The sequence below is a fragment of the Marmota marmota genome, unplaced genomic scaffold (genome assembly GCF_001458135.2).
Source record: "Marmota marmota marmota unplaced genomic scaffold, marMar, whole genome shotgun sequence".
NCBI lineage: Eukaryota > Metazoa > Chordata > Mammalia > Rodentia > Sciuridae > Marmota > Marmota marmota.
Window position 1 is genome coordinate 1,176,843 of NW_026000077.1, and position 21,067 is coordinate 1,197,909.

The 21,067-nt window shown below is 33.6% G+C and overlaps 1 protein-coding gene across 11 annotated transcripts in view; it reads right to left on the minus strand.

The window, feature by feature from the left end:
• St7l (suppression of tumorigenicity 7 like) overlaps positions 1 to 21,067 on the minus strand; it is a 164,472-nt gene that overhangs the window by 92,233 nt on the left and 51,172 nt on the right. For 10 of the 11 annotated variants that reach the window (XM_015502183.2, XM_048814524.1, XM_048814531.1 and 7 more), the window contains 2 exons: positions 5,583 to 5,733; positions 2,641 to 2,733 (listed from right to left, as the gene is read on the minus strand). In XM_015502183.2, coding sequence (XP_015357669.1) covers positions 2,641 to 2,733; positions 5,583 to 5,733 — 244 coding nt within the window. The remainder of the gene's footprint in view (positions 1 to 2,640; positions 2,734 to 5,582; positions 5,734 to 21,067) is intronic. The other variant, XM_048814525.1, reaches the window with a different exon arrangement.

Here is a 21,067-nt window from a genome sequence, read left to right on the forward strand (position 1 = left end):
CCTCTCCACTAGAATATTCATCTATCTGAACTTTTCAGCTCATTAAATTTGATGATTGTAAAACTGCAACTTTACTTCTCTAGTCTTCAGTTCTAATGGTTCAGTATAGTAAAAACTGGCACAGATTTTCATCATGAGAAAAGACGGTACTAGTGTTTAAACCCTTTCACATGCTTACTTATCAGTTAAATCATAAAATATAAAGTTAAACAGAAATTTAGCAGTTTACATAGAAAAGGAGTGAGGCCATGTTTAGATTACTCTTTTAAGAATTCCTTTGAGAGTTTATTCTTTCTTCCTAAAGGCAGAGACTATACTGAAATACTCTCAACAATCTTGAACCCACTGACTTCTGGTTCTTCTACTTCTCCTCTGACTGTTCTTCAAACTGGGAAAGGTAGCTCCTCTAACTTTGTTCCTTATAAAAACTGTTTGGGGGCTGGGGATGTAGCTTAGTGGTAGAACACTTCCCTGGCAAAGACCTAGGTTCAATTCCCAGTACCACAAAACAAACAAAAACTGTTCTGGCTAATTTGGGTCTTTCCATATAAATTTTAGGGTCAGATTGTTATTTTTTTGCAAAATCACTCCTGGGATTTGATGGAGATTGTATTAAATCTATAGATTAATTTGAGGAAAACCTCCACCTAAATATACTGGGTCTTTCAATAAATCAACATGAAATGTCTCTCCATTTATACAGATTTCTGTCAGCAATTTTATACTTTTTAGTACAGTTGCAATTTTGTTAAATTTATTCCTAAGTATCTTAAACTCTGTTATTGAGATTAGGATTATTTTCTAAATTTCACTTTTGTGATTTTTATTGCTAGTATATAGATATAAAATCAATTTTTTTTTCGCTAGGAATCAAACCTAGGGCTAATGCTTATTAGGCAAGCATTCTAACACTGAGCTATACTCCTAAACCCAATATTTGAATGTTGGTCTTATAGACTACAACATTGCTGAACTCATTTATTTGTTCTAATAATATTTTTATGAATTTCTTAGGATATGTTACATAGCAGATCATATCATGTCATCTGTGAATAAAAGCGGTTTACTACTTCTTTGTCAATATAAATGACTTTTTTTCCCCGTGGCTGATTACACTGGCTATGACCTCTAGTTCAATATTGGACAGAAGGTAAGAACTGGTATCTTGGCTTACTCCTGATCTTAAGGGGAAAGCATTAAGTATGATTTAATTGTTTTTTGTGGACATCCTTTATCAAGTTGAGAAAGTTCCTTTCTATTTGTAGTTTGAGAGTTTTTATCATGAAAGGGTGTTTGATTTTGTGAATATTTTTCTGCATCTATTGTCCTTTATTAACACAGTGTTGTCATGTTTTCAGATGTTAAATCAACTGTGCACTTGTGAGGTAAATCCCACTTGGTCATGATATATAATCCTCATCTTATGTTGCTGAAGTCGGTGTGCTAATATTTTGTTGAAGATGTCTGTGCCCATATTCATAAGCCTTAATGTTATAGTTTTTTTTTTTCTTTTTTGTGGTACTGGGAATTGAACCCAGAGCCTCATGTATGCTTGGCAAGCACTTTTCCTTTGAGTTACATCTCTAGCCCTAATCCATTTTATTTTATTTAAAGATGGGGTCTCACTAAAATGCTGAGGCTGGCCTTGAACTTGCAATCATTTTGCCTCAGCTTCCCAATTAGCTGATTACAGGCAAGAATCACCATGCCAGGTCTCAGTTTTCTTTTCTTATTATGTCTTTGTCTGGTTTTGGTATCAGGATCTCACCAAATGTGTTAAGGAATGTTCACTCCTTGCTACCTGCTTTCTGACATGAGTTTGTGAAGGGTTAGTATTATTTCTTTAAAAAATACAAGTAATCGGGGCTGGGGATGTGGCTCAAGCAGTAGCACGCTCGCCTGGCATGCGTGCGGCCCGGGTTCGATCCTCAGCACCACATACAAACAAAGATGTTGTGACCGCCGAAAACTAAAAAAAAATAAATAAATAAATATTTTTTAAAAATACAAGTAAGAAGACTGTTTTTATCTTTACTTTTTATGTCCTTTGTGCATCTAGCACAGAATTTTGAACAATAAATATTTGGACATCAATTGAATTATGAAAATAGTCCTGTAAGTGGTTATAAAACTATTTAAACAGTGTTCCAAATATAAACAAAAAGGACTTTTAAAATGGACAATACTTAGGAAATGCTGTGGTTTGATTGTAGTTTGTATCTCCTCCCCCTGAGGTTCATGTGCTGGGAACTTGGTCCCTAGGATAGCCAGTATTGGGAGATACAGCTTTCAAAAGGTAGGGCTTGGTAGGAGGTCCTTGGATCATTGGTGGCATGCCCTTTGAGGGATTGTGGGAAGCCAGTCTCTCTCTGCTTCTAATTCAAGATGAATCACTTGATGTTTCTGCACATGTTCCTGTCAATGTTATCTGCTTTCTGACATGATGCTGCCACTGTGACCACAGAGCCTACACAGTGCCATTTCAAATCCCAAAACTGTGAGCTAAATAAATCTCTTTTTTTCCACAAGTAGCCTATGTCAGGTATTTTGTTGCAGTGATGAAAAGGTAACTAATAGAGAAAACAACCTAAAAGTTATCTAAACAATTATAAGCTTAATAAAACTAAAATATTTACTTACTAGGTAAGAGCTCTCTATCAGCAGTCTCTGTGCAGCTAGGATAAGGGTAAAATAGATGTCCTTTCTCTAATGGGTATGGAATCATTCTAAAAGCTGAAAAAAAATACATATGTTGACATTCAATTCTGTCTTATTTACCATCTAATGTATGCTATAAATAAAAAACTTATCTTGGAGATATACTTTTAAAAGTCTTTATATAATATTTTATTTTCTTTCTTAGAGCAAGATTTTAGATGAAAGACACACACAAAAGCAAAAGAATGAAACAAAAAAAGAATAGGCAAGACTTTAAAGTAGAGAACTAGTAAGTGTCTGGACTGACTAGAGTAAAAGTAAAGGTACTGGCTGGAGCCTTCTTTGTCTCAGTCTCTTCACTATAATCATGGACTTAACTCCACAAGTATAAATTCTGCTCCTAACAGGAACCTTCATAAAACTATAATGTATATAATTGTTGTGGTCCTAACTATTGGCAATCTACAGGAGATCTAACTTCACATGTGAGGTTCACCATGTGAACCTTAATCTAGTTCAGGGATCACCAAAGTGCACCCCTTTGGCTAAATAACTTTTTGTTATATTTTGTTTTGTTAGAGATCAATCCCAGGACATGGTTCATGCTAAGTAAGAAATCTACCACTAAGCACACCTCTAACCCAAACTGTTTGCTTGATTTTTTGCCTTTTTTTTTTTTTTTTTTTTTTTTGCCTTTTTTAAGACAGGGTCTTGCTAAGTTACCCAGGCTGCCCTCAAACTTGTAATTCTTCTCCCTAAGCTTCCCAAGTAGCTGGGATTACAGGTGCCCAACAGTGTATCTGGCTCTACACTATTTGTGTAAATAAAATTTTATTGGAACACAGACATGCTATTCATGGGTTGTTTCTGTGCTACAAGACTTGAGTAGATGTACAAAGACTAGAAGGCCTGCAAGGTCTGAAATAATTATTCTTAGTCCTTTACAGAAAAAGTTTGTCCACCCTTAATTTAGATCATCACCAACTCTTGCAGAAGATATTATCAAGAAATCCTTATTGATCTATTCCACTAAATAGTCATCAAAATCATGATAAAGTTTTTGTTTTTTTCTTTAGTGGTTAGTTCTAAAAACGTTTGTCAAAAATACAGATTTTGTTTGCCACAAAGTAGTTATTTGCCCAAACTTATTCAGCAAATCAGCAAATCAGTTATCATTTGAGGAAATCATTCATTAAGATACATAAAATGGGGCTAGGGATATAGCTCAGTTGGTATAGTGCTTGCCTTGTATGCATAAGGCCCTGGGTTTAATCTCCAACACCACCAAAAAAAAAAAAAGATACATGAAATACAGTATAAATCATATATTTATTGAAAATAATCATATTGTTATTGGAAATTCCTTATGTTTCAAGCAGATGGACAGGCATTAAAAATACATGCAAGATGAATGAGATAGAGCACCTGGTTTTGAGGGCCTTATAGATCACTGACAAAGTCTAATTACTCAAAAACATAAAAAAATAAAGCATTCAGCAACTCAAGTTCATAATCTCAGGGTTTTGTTGTTTTGTTTCATTTTATTTCAGTATTAGGGATTGAATCCAGGGACATTCTAACACTGAGTTACATCTTTTACCCTTTTTGAAAAAATCTGAAGACATGGTCTTGCTAAATTGCCCAGGTTGGACTTGAATTTGTGATGCTCCTGCCTCAGCCTCCTGAGTTGCCACCATGATCAGCTCATAAACTCAGTTTATTAATCTTATTATTGTCAATGTCAAGCACAGAGTACAACTGTTAGCAAATGGTTAATACAGAGGTTCCCAAATTTTCTTGGTTCAAGGACACATGGTGCTCTTTGTGACAGTTTTACTTTTGTTTGTTTGTTTGGTTGGTTTTTGGAGGAGATACTGGGAGTTAAACCCAAAGCCTCACATGTACTAAGTGTATTCTATATTTTTCTTTTGTTTTGTGGTGCTGGAGATTGAACTCAAGTCCCCATGCATGCTAAACACATGCTTTACCACTGAGCTATCCCCTCTGCCCTGTTCTAATATTTTAAAAATTGAACTGGTTTTGTTTTGTTTTTTGGAGTAGTGGGAATTGAACTGAGGGTACTCAACCACTGAGACACATCCCTGGCCCTATTTTGTATTTTTGTTTAGAGATAGGGCCTCATTGAGTTACTTAGCAACTTGTTTTTGTTGAGACTGGCTTTGAACTCATGATCCTCCTACCTCAGCCTCCCAAGCCGTTGGGATTACAGGTGTGCACCACCACGCCTGACTTTTGTTTTGTTTTTAGATGTAAAACTATTTTCCTCATGACTACCATTAACTCTATTCTCATTTTTTAACATGGTAAAATACACGTAATGCAAAATTTACTATTTTAACCACTTATGTGTCTAGTTCAGTGGCATTATATATATTCACATTGCTGTGCAACCATCATCACCATCTATCTCCAGAACTCCTCCATCTTTCCAATATGAAATTCAGTATACATTACATAATAATTCCCATTCTCACCTTTTCCCAACCTTCTGGCAACCAATGCACTAGGTACCTGCCTTGTTTGAGTGGAATCACACAACATTTGAGTGTCTGCCTCATTTCTCTTAGCATAATATCCTTGATTAGTACAATAGCATGACCACATTAAAAAACTTATAAACCAAAGGGGCATACATTTTCATTTTCTTTCTTTACATTTAACTTAAATGAACAAATGGCAAAATATCAACAGTTTCTCAATCTGCTTTTCTTAAATGGGGCATTAATATAAATACACTAACTATTTCTTCTACAATAAACCAAACATAATGCCGCTGAGCTCACTTTGAAACCAAACTTAACAACAAATCCTTACAGAAACACAGACAATCTCATTTGAAAAGTCTGCTCATGAATACAATGAATAGTCAGAGATTAGTATTATGTTTGGAAAAAAATACTTACTGCCTTCCCATGTACATTGCAACAGATTAAGAGCACCTTCTATTCGTTTCCAGTGCTGAAGATGAAAGAAAGCATAGGCAATTGCTTCACTATCACCTCGCTTCAAAATGTGTTCTGGAGGTAAAATTAAACTTTTCATCTCTAGTAAATACTGCAAGAATAACATGCACATAAACAAACAACAGAAAAAGAAATGTTAAACTGTGTTAAATTCAAACACCCACAAAAACATATTCAAAATGTTATAAAGCAAATTCATTAAAAACACATTAATCTTCATGAAATGACATGAAGGTCCTACAGAAACTTGTGTATAAACTGCTTATATATGCAAATTCTAAAAATCAGAATGTTCCTATAGGTAAAAATAAGGCAATACATGGCTTATGTGACTGTACTAAATACAAAATGAAGACTCAAGCTCAGTAAATAATGTGAGAATATTTTTAAATGTGAAATTATCAAATACAGTTTTGAAATAATACTTTGTGACAACATTCAATTCTTTTTTTCTTTTATTCCCATTTTATGGGTAAAAAAACAATTGTGGAAAAAATGCAATTAAATTAATACTTATTGAATGCAAACACTGTGCTTATTAGGGAATACCAAAAACAAAAACAAAATAATAATAAAAAAAACCCTACCTGTTCTCTGGAGCTTCATATTATAATGGGAAGGTTTCTTAAGTAAATAAGTATAACCAAACTATGTCAAGGGTCTTACTAGAGGTACAAACAATGTACATGGCCACAAGGATAAGAAATTGTTTTTTGTTTTCATTTTTTTTAAAACAGCTTTATTAAGATACAAATTCACCTTAGAATTTACCCAAAGTGTACAATTCAACGTTTTTTATTATATTCACAAATATGTGCAACCATTGCACTTATTTCAAAAGGTAACACTGTACCCTTTTATCATTCTCTACTTCCTCATTTGCCTAACACCCTTAAGCAAGCACTAGCCTATTCTGTGTTTCTATAAATTTGCCTGTTCTTGACATTTCATACAAATGGAATCTTATCATATGTGGTCCTCTGTGGCTATTTTCTTTCATTTAGCATATTTTCAAGGTATATCCAGGTCATAGCACACATTGGTACTTCATTCTTTTTTATGGTTAAATAATATTCTTGTGTGTATATGTGTGTGTGTGTGTGTGTGTATTTTCAATTCATCAATAGACAGATATTTGGTTGTTTTTACCTTTTTACTATTTTGAATAAGACCGTTAAAAATATTTGTGGGGTTAGGGATGTGGCTCAAGTGGTAGCGCGCTCGCCTGGCATGCGTGAGGCACTGGGTTCGATCCTCAGCACCACATAAAAATAAAGATATTGTGTCCATCTAAAACTAAAAAATAAATATTTAAAAAAATATTTGTGTACAAGTTTTGCTGTGAACAATGTTTTCATTTTTTTTAAGGAATTACCTTGGGGCAAGAGTGCTGCATGCATGATAACTCTATGTTTAGGAGATATTATGATTTAGGGTCTAGAGATAAACCACTCTATGGGATTTGAGCTAATATTTAAAGATGGATAGAAACTAGATAAGCAGACTGGGAGTAGGGAGTGAAGAGAAGAACCAAAGGACATATTCAAAGCACAGGCTCTTCTTGAAAACAGGCACTGAACCAGAAAAGCATAGCGCAAGATGCATGCATTGAAGGTATTGGTGAATATTCCTGTTATAGTCTATCAATTCTTCTTCATATATGAAACTGAATTCTCTCTCAAATGCTTCAGAAAAATACTCATCCTAATATTTTAATCCATAACAAAAGCAGTATAATCACAGTTATCACAAATCATGTATAATACTTTTAGGAAGAAAGATACAAAATTAACCACTTGTACGTTATCTTTACTATTAAGTGCTCAACTTAAAACAAAACCTTTTTAAAAAATGTTTAGTTAGTTAAATACTTCCTCCAAAGACTGAGGCCAGAATGCACTTCCCTTATATAACCAGTCTGAAACAACCTCTTTAGTCCTAAACAACTGGATGTTAATTATGAGTCATAAGGTCCAAACCATATTAACTTCTTTTGTAAAATATAAAAAGAGAAACATTCCAGATATGTCTCAGAAGAGATATTCTCACATTTCAAGTTAAAGTATCCCAGGCTGTTAATATAAACTGCGGTAACTATAAATTAAAGAGCTGAACTTGTAAAACACTTAAAGACTGCTTATAAGCAATAAAATTCCAGGGAGAAATTTTATATCAAAAGGTTATAGTGGTTTCAAATTTAAACCTTAGGTTATTAATACATAGGTACTCATCATATTGATAGATCTGAAATAATTTCTTCTTTATGAAATGTGCCTCTCCAATTATTACTGAGCTAATGCCCATCTTTAATTACTTTTACTCTTGATGTCTCTCTATGGCTCTGTCCTCAAAGTGTAAGAATGCAGTCTGCTCATCGATTTATTTTAGCAGATGTCACAAACTATGAGATTATTTACTAATCCAGTTTGGGGACTTAACATTTCCCATTCAGTTTCTTAAAGGAATGCAGCAGAGGTTGTGTCCTGGTCAAGCAAAGCCCATTTGCTGCCTGGTTGGGTTTTTTCCCCTTAGTGCCTTGGGCCTATATTCAAGAGGGTAATATTCTTTCTAATCCTCTCTAATCCTTGCCCATTTTTTTGAAACACAGTAAAAGATCACTCACACCAGGCAGCTGTGGGAAAATGGACTCAAATAGCTGACCTCTGACATGACTCCTTACGCTCTTTGCAAGTGCACTAAGAGCTTCTTCAGTAAGATGCAAAGAAAATGTGGTAATCAGTGCCTTCACCATCATAAAAAGAGTATCTCATTTTCAGAAGAAAACTGTTTATTTCTTAAACCAGGTACTTTTGATTGAAGTTCTGCTTTATTTTATAGAGAAGAAAAAATTCCAAATCATTTTTAGAGAGTTTTGGAACCCAACAGTTTAGTTTAAAACCCCAATTTAGCATACTGATAACCACTTAGCAAATGTAACCAAAGTTATTCAGTTAACAATGATTCAGTAAAACATGCGTTTCAGAAACTATCAATTTGATTTATCAAGAAAACACTTTTTGAATAACTATATACCTATATTTTCACTGCTAAATAATCTTACGTGTCAATTCAGATAAGAATGAACAACATATGACATCCATTAGGAAATTATAATTCAGGATTTTATATTTTTAAATATTTTGCTATTTAATTATTTTTTATACTACCTTATTTTTTATATCAGCAAATGTGCTTTTCAATTTGACTTTAAAGCAAAGCAATTTTTCAATTTGACACTGAAATAAAATTTGGTTCCCAAAATATAAGAGAAATATTTCAATTTATGAAAATGTATCTAAAGAGCTCAGGGCAAGTTTATGGTAAAGTGTGTGCTAAGCATGCATAAGGCCCTAGGTTCAATCTCCGGTGCAAGCATTTGAACACACATATGAGCATTTAAAATAAGTTATAGTTTTATATTTATTTGATCACCTTCATAAAGTGATATTCTGGAATTTCTGCTACATATGCTGTAAGTTGCTGCACAATAAAAACTATCTTTCATATTCTACTACAGCATCTAGAATATTACAGTACCCAAAGCAAGCACCAAAATAATGAACTGAGCTGACCTGATATACACAGCTAAAATATTTTAAAATTCATATTTCAGTTTTTACTTAAAGATATTTTCTAACTCTCTGCGCAAATTAAAACCAAACAAAAACAAAAAACCTCCAACCCCCACTATAATATACCGACTCCATTTTTCTCCCAAAGTAGGATCAAACTGTTATGAATCATTTTTTACTGCATACATTTTGTAATCTGTATCTATATAAATCTAACAGTTAAAATTATTATAGAGTAGTCCATTAAAAATGGAATTAAACTGGGCATGATGGCACGTCTATAATCCCAGCTTACTTGTGAGGCTGAGGCAGAAGGATCTCAAGTTTGAGGCCAGCCTAGGCAACTTGGTAAGACCCTGTCTCAAAATAAAAAATAAAAAGAGGGCTCAGTGGTAAATGTTCCCTGGGTTTAATTCCAGAATTGCAAAATAAAAATAAATAAATAAATGTGAATTATTTTATAATGTAAGAAATAAGATCATACTGGAATTCACTACCATCCTTAAAAGGTTAAAAACAGTATCATTAACCAAAATTTGTAAAATGTTTTAAAAAAATGGTTTAAAAAGTTCAAGAAATGATGGGCATAGTTTTGCACTCTGAATTTAACTTAGTCTTTCAAGCTACAGACATGTCTATTTACCAATATTTATTGAGTGCTTGTCATATGCTAGGTGGAGTACTGAACATAAAATGAATAAGAGCTCTGCTCTTATTCACAGGGAATAGGGAGAGAAATATAAATGAGACCAAAAACAAAGAAACAAAAGATATGACTGAACAAACAGAGGAAAGAACCATTATCTCTACTTGAGAAAATTGGGACAGACTCTCTTAAAAAGGAGACAACAATGGGCAAGGGCTTGGGCAATGAGTAGGAACTTGCCAAGTAGAGAAAAGACTGGACATATATACAATGGTAGTAGGATATGATGAGACATGAAAGATTATTATGAACAGTGACACTGGAGATAAGAAGGCAGAAGTGACAAGGAGTAAGGCTGGAGACCTAGACTGTGAAGGGCTCCTATATGCATAGTACTAAGGCATTGGTTCTTATCCTGTAGGTAATAGGAAATAAGTAAGGCCTTTAAACAAGGTAAGATTTATTTAGTAGCTAGACAGGTAAGATTTAGTAGGTAGACAACTCTGGTGACAGCCTGAGTGGAGAGGGGCTGATGGCAGGGAGACCACTGAGAAATCTGCCTTAATAGCTCACACAGAGACGGTAAAGTACTGAGTTGATTTCTATATCTGTGGTGCTTAGATATGCATAGAAAATGTCTGGCAATATATACAACAAATACACAGAGGTTACCTCAGAGAATTAAAATTGGGAATTAGGGGGCTGGGATTGTGGCTCAGCAGTAGAGCGCTCACCTAGCATGGGCGGGACCCGGGTTCGATCCTCGGCACCACATAAAAATAAAATAAAAAGATGCTGTTTCCACCGAAAACTAAATAAAATTGGGAATTAGACGATTGGGGATTTTTTTACATTACAAACTCCTGAAAGTGAATTTTTTTCCCCAAAACCATCCACTACTTTTATCATAACAATGGTTTCCTTTTTTTTTTTTTTTTTAAAGTATAAGTAGTGAGTGGGCTGGGGATATAGCTCAGTGGTAGAACACTTGCCTAGCATGCACAAGGCCCTGGGTTCAATGCCCAGTATCACAAAAGAAAAAGAAAAGCATAGGTTGTAAAAGTGAACAATGGTCACCAAATGTAGGGATGACTAGATAATGAAAAACATTGCAAAGGTTATAATATGAATTGGAAATTTGGAAAGGACAGAAATAAAGGTTAATGAAGAGAAGAGGATAATAAAGCTATAAATCAAAAATACAGAAATAAGGAAGGAGAGGCAGTTTGGAGAAAATACTTAAAAATAAATTTTAAAAATTCAGTTTGAAATACATTAAAATGTCTGAAGTACTCATGTCAGTAAGGATTTCCACAACCAGATAGAAACACAAGTCTGTAGATGAAGAGGGAAGCCAGAGTTAAAAGATACAATTTGGAAATTATTAGTAAATAAAATATAGCTGAAGACATGAACCAAAGCTAGTTTCTAATATGTGCTTCAGGATCCTCCATGCTGCCTCTGAATGACTCAATTGTTATATCTATAATAAATCAGAAAATGCTTGGGATAAAACTAGTTTTGAATATATTTTATTCAAATAATTATCTTAGTTCCTTGCTTTTTACTAAAAACACAAAGATTAAGGCTACTCTGGAAGCTATAACTAAAAAGACACAGTGCTGTATGATCAGATGATTTCTTTTCTTTCTTTTCTTTTTTCCCTTATGGTACTAGGGATCGAACTCAGGGTCTCATGCATGGATGGTTTCTTTTATGACTCTAAAGCCATACCTATGCTTACACTCAAATTCACTTTAATTTTGAACAGCTTTGATCTTTATAATTTATCTCTAGATTACTTTTTTCTATTACTTTGTAAATCTTATAACAGCTTTTGACCAAAAGCAATATAATTCTGACCTGAAGTAATGATAATGCTTTATAATCTTCCTCTTAAAAGCAGAGGTTAAAGAAAAATCTCTCTGAAGACATCTGAAATTAAGGTACTTTGCTCTTGATCAGTCATGCACACAAAGAACCAATTTATCTCTGCAATTAGTGTTCTCAGTGCACATTCTATGAGATCGGACAGGCAGGCTGAATGCAAGAGTCTGTGAGGATATGTATTAGGGGGAGACTACAGATAGTTCCCAGATAGAAAGCAAACAAAATTGCTATGTGAATAAAGTAAGGAAAACATAACACTACCTACAGCCTCAGGAGTAAAGGGAAAATGACCTCATATGGAAGGGACAGGGAAGAAGTGTTACCAAGGGCACTCATCATAGGAAAACTCCCTTCCAATCATCCAACAGAGCTACATGTCAAGAGATAAGCATTCCATATCTCAACTCTTCTATTTAGGCCACAATACAACATAATAGAAAGGCAAAGGTCTTACTGTGCTCTAAGCTTTGGTCCCAGACTTGAACACTACTTTTCTTGTTCTTTTACTTTTGCTGTGCCACTCAGAATCTCAATTCAGTAGGGTTCCCTCTTATCTTTTATATATGCCACTAATATAGGAAGTTTAGCCAATGAAAGGCAAACACACTGCTAAAGAGATACTATCATCTATACATGTATAAGACTCCTAACATCTTAAATGCTTCGATTCCTGATCAACCAGAATGGACTTTAGTTCCTATTAAAACCCCTCTGGCACTTATAAAAGGTATATGGTCTTTCTTGGCAAAACAACACTAAAAACAGTTTTATTGTAAAGTAAGAAATAATAATGTTAAAAAGCTACAGATATATTCCTAAATATATACTCAAGTTACAGAGTTTTTAATAAACAACTTTTCATTATTGTTTTATTTTTTCATCTTCTACTTTTCTCTTTCCCTAAGGACTTCTATAAGGCACAAATTATTCTGTTAATTAATTTTAGTTTAATTCCTTTTTCATTATCTTTACCTTCACCTCAACACAATAAAGAACTCCTCAAACCTTACACATTCTAAGACTATAAATGCTAAAATAATATTCACAGAGAAAAAGCAAACTGGTAAAGATCAAAGGGAATGACGACTATGGTAATTAATACTGTTGCCTCATACTCAGACACTATGTTAAGAACTTTACATACATTATCTTATTTAATCAGAAGACAACACTTTTGTAGTGCTTCCTATGCTGAGTTGGATTCTTTTTTATTATAGTTTAAAACACAAAGATCTCACAAATGCACTTTAATGAGTTTCAACAAATGTAGAAAAGTAATAAACAAATTAAGACACACAATATTCCTATCACCCCAGAAAATTCTCATTTGCAGTTAATTACCCATTCTGATCACTTGAGGCAAACACTGTTTTCATTCTTATCAGCACAGATTACTATTTGCCTTTTCTTGAACTTCATATCAATGGAATTATTCAGTATCTACTTATTTGTGCACTTTATTTTTGAGTTTCATTCATATTTTGCTTATATCACTAGTTCTTTTTCAATTGCTGAATAGCATCCTACTGACTATACTGCAATTTGTTTATTTACCTACTGATGGACATTTGGGTTGTTTCCACTTTGTGGCTGCTGTTAATAAAGCTGCTATGAACATTCATCTCCACGTCTTTTTGTGAACATATACTTTCATATTTATTAGGAATATACCTTAGAGTAGAATTGCTGGGTCACAGCTTGAAGTATATGTTGACAAGAACTTTGCTTTCCACTGTGCATGGTGGTGCACTACCTGTAATACCAGCAATTCGGGATACTGACACAGGAGGATCGCAAGTTTGAGGTCAGCCTCAGCAATTTAGCAAGACCCTATCTCTAAATAAAATATAAAAAAGGGTTAAGAATGGGGCTCAGTGGTTAAGCACCCTTGGGTTCAATCCCCAGTACAAAAAAAAAAAAAAAAAAGAGGAGAGACAGTTTTCCAATGTGGTTGTATCATTTTGTAGTCCTTAGCAGTAATATATGAAAGTACTCTCACATTCTTACCAACATTTTATTAGTCTTCTTAGATTTAGCCATTCTGGTAGGTTTGAAGTGGTACTTTGCATTTCTCTGGTGACTAATGATGTTAAGCACATCTCTATGTGTTTATTGGACATTTTAATACTGTCTTTTGTGAAGAATCTGTTTAAGGCTTTTGCTCATTTCTTACATTGTCTCTTTATATTTACATATTCTGGTTATGAGTCCTTGGCCAGACAACCATATCACAAATATTTTTTCCATATCCTAGTTTGTCTTTTCATTGTCTTACACTGTTTAAGATAAGCAGAGTTTTAAATTTTTGATATAGTCCAGGTCATAATTTTTTTCCTTATAGTTAAGTACCTTGACTTAGGAAGTCTTTGCCTATACCAAGGTTGTGTATAATTTTAGCTTCTACATTTAGATCAATGATCCATCCCCAAATAATCTGTGTATGAGATTGTTTGAGAAAAAGAATATAGATATGCATAGTTAGACACCATCTGTTGAAACATTTCCTCTCCTCCATTGAGTTGCATTGGTGCCTTTGTAAATTGAGAGTATATATGAGGGTATGTTTCTATACTTTCTATTCTGTGATTTGTTTGTATTTATTTACTTAGGTACTGGTAATTAAATCCAGGGGTGCTCTACCACTGAGCTACATCCCCAGTCCTTTTCATTTATTAATTTGAGACAGGGTCTTGCTAAGTTGCTGAGGCTGGGCTTGAATTTGTGACCCTCCTGACTCAATCTCCATAGTTGCTGGGATTATGAATGTGTGCCACTATGCGCAATCTGTGATTTTATTTTTTAAAGTAATTTTTTAAATTTAAAGATAAAAGTAAAACTTAGAAGAATGTGGCAGTAGTATGCCTATAAAAAAAATCTTCAGTGAAAAATATTACAACAAACTATTGCTAGACCCTACATTAAAGCTGGACAATAGTGGCCAGCCACACTGGCTATAATCTTGGTAGGCCAAGACAGGAGTTTGAAGCCAGCCTGGACAATTAAGTAAGACCCTCTCTCAAAAAAATAAATAAATTTTAAAAAGGGTCAGAACTTCATGGTAGAACACTTGTCTAGCATGTGTGAGGCCCTGAGTTCAATCCCCAATACTGAAAAAAAAAAAAAGTTGGACAATACTGTTGGAATTGATGTGTAGAGTATTACAATAAGAATAATTACATCAGTCAGGTGCAGTGGCACATGCCTATAATCCCAGCAGCTTGGGAGGCTGAGGCAGGAGGATCCTGAGCCCAAAGCCAGCCTCAGCAATAGGGAGGCCCCTAAGGAACTCAGTGAGACCCTGTCTCTAAATAAAATCAAAATAGGGCTGGGGATGTGGCTCAGTGGTCAAGTGTCCCTGAGTTTAATCCCTGGTACCAGGAAGGAAAAAAAAAAAAAGAAAAAGAACAGAACATTTACATCTACAGCAGATCACTGACATTCATGGACCTAATACTTAAAATTTCAATTATCTATTGAAGTTCTAAACATCCATGATTTAAAGTAACCATGATTTTTCTAAGACACATTTGGATTGCACTCTGAGGCTTGTGCAGAAACATAACTTACCTAAGCCTAGCAAAATCTTCAACATCTATAACTGACAAGGTTCTTGACTGATTTTCTGGTTTACTTTTCATAGGTGAAATTGCATGTGATTGTGGTATTTTAAAATATAATATACAATGATTTTGGGCATATTTATCAAGATCATCAATGGCCTACTGTAATAATAATGTTAAAATATCTGCTATAATCAATAAAACACTTTTCATAATTAAAAAAAAACTGAGGTGGGGCAGAGCTCAGACAAGCATGTTCAAGAGCCTGGGTTTTTTGATTCCCTAGTAATGAATTAAAAAACTAATTAAAAATATGTAAGAGAATAGAACAGACTTTTTTTAAGATGAGCAAATGAACAATAAGCACATTAAAACATGTTCAATATCACTGGTCACTAGGGAAATGCAAATAAAAACCATTAGGTATTACTTCATATCCTATAGGATAACTACAATTTAAAAAGACAGACAATAACAAAATTGAAACCATTAAATCTTGCTGGTGGGAATGTAAGATAAGTGTAGATACTTTATAAAACAGTTTCATAGTCTCTTACAAATTAAGCATAGAATTACTACTCTACAACCCATCAATTCCACCCTAGGTATTTACCCAAGAGAAATGAAAATATATGTTCACACAAAAACTTGTAATGAATGTTCAAAATAACATATTTACACTGGTCAAAAAGTGGGACCAACCCAACTGATGAACAGGTAAAATGTGGCATACCCATATAATAGAATAATATTCATACATAAAAAGTCACAGAAAGGAGTCAGACACAAAAGACCACATATTATTAATCCATTTATATGAAAATCCCAGAATAGGTTAAGTCCATACAGACAGAATTAGTGGTAGCCAGGGCTGAGGATAGGAGGAATGAAAGTGACTACTAATAGGTACAGAAACAGGGTTTCTCTCTGCAGTAATGAAAACATTCTAGAATTAGACAGTAATAATAATTTTACTATCTTGTGAATATATTAATAACCACTGAACTATATACTTTAAAAGAGTAAATTTTATAATATACAAATTATCTCAATAGAAAAAGAAATAAAACTACTTAATGATTGCATAATAAAGAATATGAGACACTAAAATGAATGAAACAGGATGCTGTGGAATATTGAGAATATATGAAACATTTTCAACCAAAAAATTTAAAAAAGACTATTCTATAGTGGATGAAGGTACAGAATCCTTTTCTTGTTTGGTGACTCAGGAAAAGAAAAAAAAATTGTTGAACCAAAGCCACCGCCAGATAATGAAGAACAAGTCAAAAACCCATGCTTTTTAATTTTTTTATGGTAGTACTATCATAGTTACTATACACTGAAATTCATTCAGTAGAATAAAAATATCTATACAGGCAATCAAAAAGCAAATTTACAGCCTGAAGAGGTTTATATAATCCTTCTCTCTACAGTCCTTCTAATAGTTTCCAGCTTTAACAAATTGCATGGCTCTAGTGCTACAGCCTACAGAAATCTGTTATAGCTATGTGGAAAATAGCCAAAAGACATTTCTTACTAAAATCCGTTGTCATTTTATTGCTACTATTCACACAACCATCTGACAAATTTGCATAATCAATTTGTAAGAATAAAAGAAGTCTTAAAAATAAATCTATATACATACAGAGATGCATATATATATATATATACACATATATACATATATATTCTTTTTTGAAACAATACTGTTCATTCAGGTTAATAAGTTATCAGAAGTTTGAGGAAGAAATCCCCTAAAGCCCTTTATCTTTTCTTGCCTCCAGCTGGGAGTTAGGAAGAGACCATAGCAAGAAAGGGAGAAAGAGGTCTGTACATACTTCATCACTTATAAAACCTGGCAAAAACAGCCACAAATTCCAGAGCTCTCCCAGTTCATGTAACATTAATATCATTTAAGTGGGATATTATTCAAGTTGATGGAGTTTAAAATTTCCTAAATTCAAGTTGGTGGAGTTTAAAAAACCTTAATAATTACTTTTTGATAACACTTGACTTAAAGTGTCTATGTGCAAAACAATCTAAGTTTAAAGCACTATATACTACTTGGCTGGATATTTTGATAGAGTTGAATTGTCAACTGCTTTGCTATTTAGTTGAAGGGGAAATGTATAAATTTTTACCCATAAATGAGAATGATTAAAAAGTGTTAAAGTATGTGTATACACAGAAAATAATTTAATTAAGTTATATTTTACATATGATAAAGTTTACCACTGTAAGTACAAAGGTTAATTGAAGATTTTCAGTAAATTTATACAATTGTGCAACTATCACCATGAAAACTTCTCTCCTGCCAATTTGCAATCAACTCCAAATTCCACCCTCAGCCCAGGAAACCATTGATCTTTTTTCTTTTTTTTTTTAGTTGTTCAATGAATCTTTATTTTATTTATTTATATGTGGTGCTGGAACTCAAACCCAGTGCCTCACACATGCTAGGCAAGTGCTCTACCACTGAGCCACAACCCCAGCCCCCATTAATCTGTTTTTTATGTGTATAATTTTATCTTTATTAAGAAATATAAAAATAGAATCATATGTTACCTTTTGTCACTGGCTCTTTTTATTGAGCATAAAGTAATTGAGGCTTTTCCATGTTACTGTATGTGCTAATAACCTGTTTTTTTTATTGCTAAGTAGTATTCCATTGTAGGGACACACCACAATTTATTCATTTACTTATCTCAATTATTTCAAGTTTTGGATTACTGTGACTAATTCTGCTATGAAAATTTGCATACAAAATCTTTGGACTTATGTTTTCATTGCTCTTTAGTACATTCCTAGGGATGGAATTGCTGGGTCATATGGTAAATATACAGTTAACTGCAAAACTGTTTCCCAAAGTAGCAAGACCATTTAATATGTCCAGGGCAATGAATGCAGTTTCTTCACATCCTTGCCAATATTTGATGTTGTCAATATTAGTGAGTATAGCTATTTTAATTGGCATGAGGTAGTACATTGTGGTTTCAATTTGTATTTCCCTAATGATGAACGTTGCTGAGTACCTTTTCATGTACTTATTAGCTATTCATATGTTTTTGGAGAAATACCTGTTCAAATCCTTTACCCATGTTTTTACTGTGTTGTCTGTCCTCCAGTTCCAAACACATTCTAGATACAAGTCTTTTAATAAATAAATAATTAGCAAATTATGTTCTCCCAGTCTGTGGCTTATCTTTTCATTTTCTTATGGTATCTTCCTCCCCCACTACCCACCACCAGCCACCTGGTACTAGGGATTGAACACAGTGGTGCTCTAGCTACATCCCTAGCCCTTTTAATATTTTTAAATTTTGAAACAGGGTCTTCCTAAGTTGCACAGGCTAGATTTGAACCCGAGATCCACCTGCCTCAGCCTCTCAGGATTTCAGGTGTACACCACCATGCCTGGCAAGTTTCCAATTGTGAAGAAATCCAATTTACCAAGTTTTCTCTAATGGATCATGCTTTTGAAGAAATCTTTCCCTAACCCAAGATCACAAAGATTTTCTTCCATGTTTCCTTCTGAAAGTTTTATAATTTTATTCTTAGAATAAAGTCCATGATCCATTTTTAGTTCACTTTTGAATGAGGGAAGGATCTACATGTTTTGTTTTGGTATACAGATACCCAATTATTCCAGCACCATTTGTTGAAAGTTAATTGCCTTAGGTCAATTGATTTTATTTTATGTGAGTTAACTTTAGGACACAGTATTATTTTACACTGATCTATACTTTAAGCCAATTTTATACTAATTACTATAGATTTAAAATGTACTAGAATTGGGTAGGGTAAGTGCTCCAGTCTTGTTTAGTTTTCTCAAAATTGTGGCTATTCTAGGTTCTCTGCATTTCCACATAAATTTTAGGATGATTTTGTCAATTTCTACAAACAAGCTTACTTGGATTTTGACAGGAACTGTATTGTTATAGATCAATTTGGGGAGAGCTGTACTCTTAACAATTGGAGAGCTGTACTCTTCCAATATATAAATATATATACATATATCATTTTATTTAGGTCTTCTTTAGTTTCTCTCTGAATTGTTTCACAGAGTTTCTGTGTGTGTATAAACTAAAAAAATATATGTCTCTAAAAGCATTCTAGATTGTTTTGTTTTTTGCTTATCACAGTGCTAGGAACTGAACTCAGAGGTGCTCTAGCACTGAGCTACAACCCCAGCCTCCTTTCTCATTTTTGCTTTTTTAAATTTTGAGACAGACAATAAAGATATTTTAAATCTTCTATATTAATTAATGTTATTAAGTGTATATTTATATCTAAACAGAGTACATATGTGTTTCAAATAAACTAACATAGAAATGACATGCAGAACCTATAGTTCACATAAAAATGATATGTAATGATTTAAGTAAACTTTTTTTTTCCAGAGAAGTTTTAGGTAAATAAAAAATAATTTGCTGGATCACGAGCTTGGTAAGTTTTTATTATAATAAACTCTGATTATATGACCAAAAACTAACTAAATAAATTTTTAGATAGGGTCTCACTAAGTTGTTAAGGTTGGCCTCCAACTTGAGATACTTTTGCCTTAATCTTCTGAGGAACTGGGATTACTGGGATTACAGGCATGTGCCACCATACCCAGCAGCAATCCAGATTGTTTTTTTAAAGCAGGTTTAATCTGAATGTTAATACATATTACCTATTCAACCATTTAATTTTATAATTAGGATAACGCCTGGTATTGCTTCCACTAGTGTTCCCCCAATAGTAGTTTTGAAAATCAATGCACATCATAAATATTATTGCTGAGAGTACATTCTGCATGAGACAGTCTGAGAAGCATAACCATAGGAAGCAGATAGTTCATACTGTTATTACAGAGAAAGTTAAATACAAACTTTTAGACATCTTAATGGTGTATTTAAAGAGTTCTGGACAATAATCGTTGCTTATCTTCTCAAGTAAACAACAGATTATAAACTCACCCTGGATAATAACAGTAATAACAAATCACTTCTATAATGCTTTCTATGTGTCAGGTACTCTTTTAAGAACTTTAAAACTATGAATTCCTTTAGTCTTTATAACAACCCTATTGGTAGTGAATATTATCTTCATTTTACAAGAGGAAAATCAAATCCAGAGAAGTTAAATAAGTCATCCAAAGTCATACAGCTTAAAGATAGTAGAACTAGAATTCAGACCATTAGCAGTATGATTATAGAATTCATTCTCTTAACCTTTCTGTACCATGAGAGAATAGAGGATTTCATTAAAAAGTATTTGCAGATTTCTGCTTCCAGTAATGAGAAATTGGGTAATTCAGATCAACTCTCCCAGAGAAGTAGAAAAGCTAAATAATGGGGCTGGAGTTACGGCTCAGCTGTAGAGCGCTAGCCTCACACGTGCAAGGGCCTGGGTTCGATCCTCAGCACCACATAAATAAATAAATAAATAAATAAATAAATAAAGTTAGAAAATAATGATTTCCAAAAAAAAAAAAAGCTAAATAAAATATTTTTAAAAATCTAAATGAATACATCAGAGAACAAATAAATGGCAAAGAATTAACAGTCCACAGTCCAAAGACCGAAGTCCAGAGAAATCAGTCACATTTGGGTTTCTTTTACTGTGGCAGATCTGCTGATTCTATATGAAATGACTAGGAGGCTATATTCAGTCTTTTGGGCAGTTTTATAAAGCTGAGGGAAGCCCTAGTAAAGCCCTGGTAAAACTGGGCCCCTTAAAGGTTGCATCCTAGGGATAAGAGTGAACAAG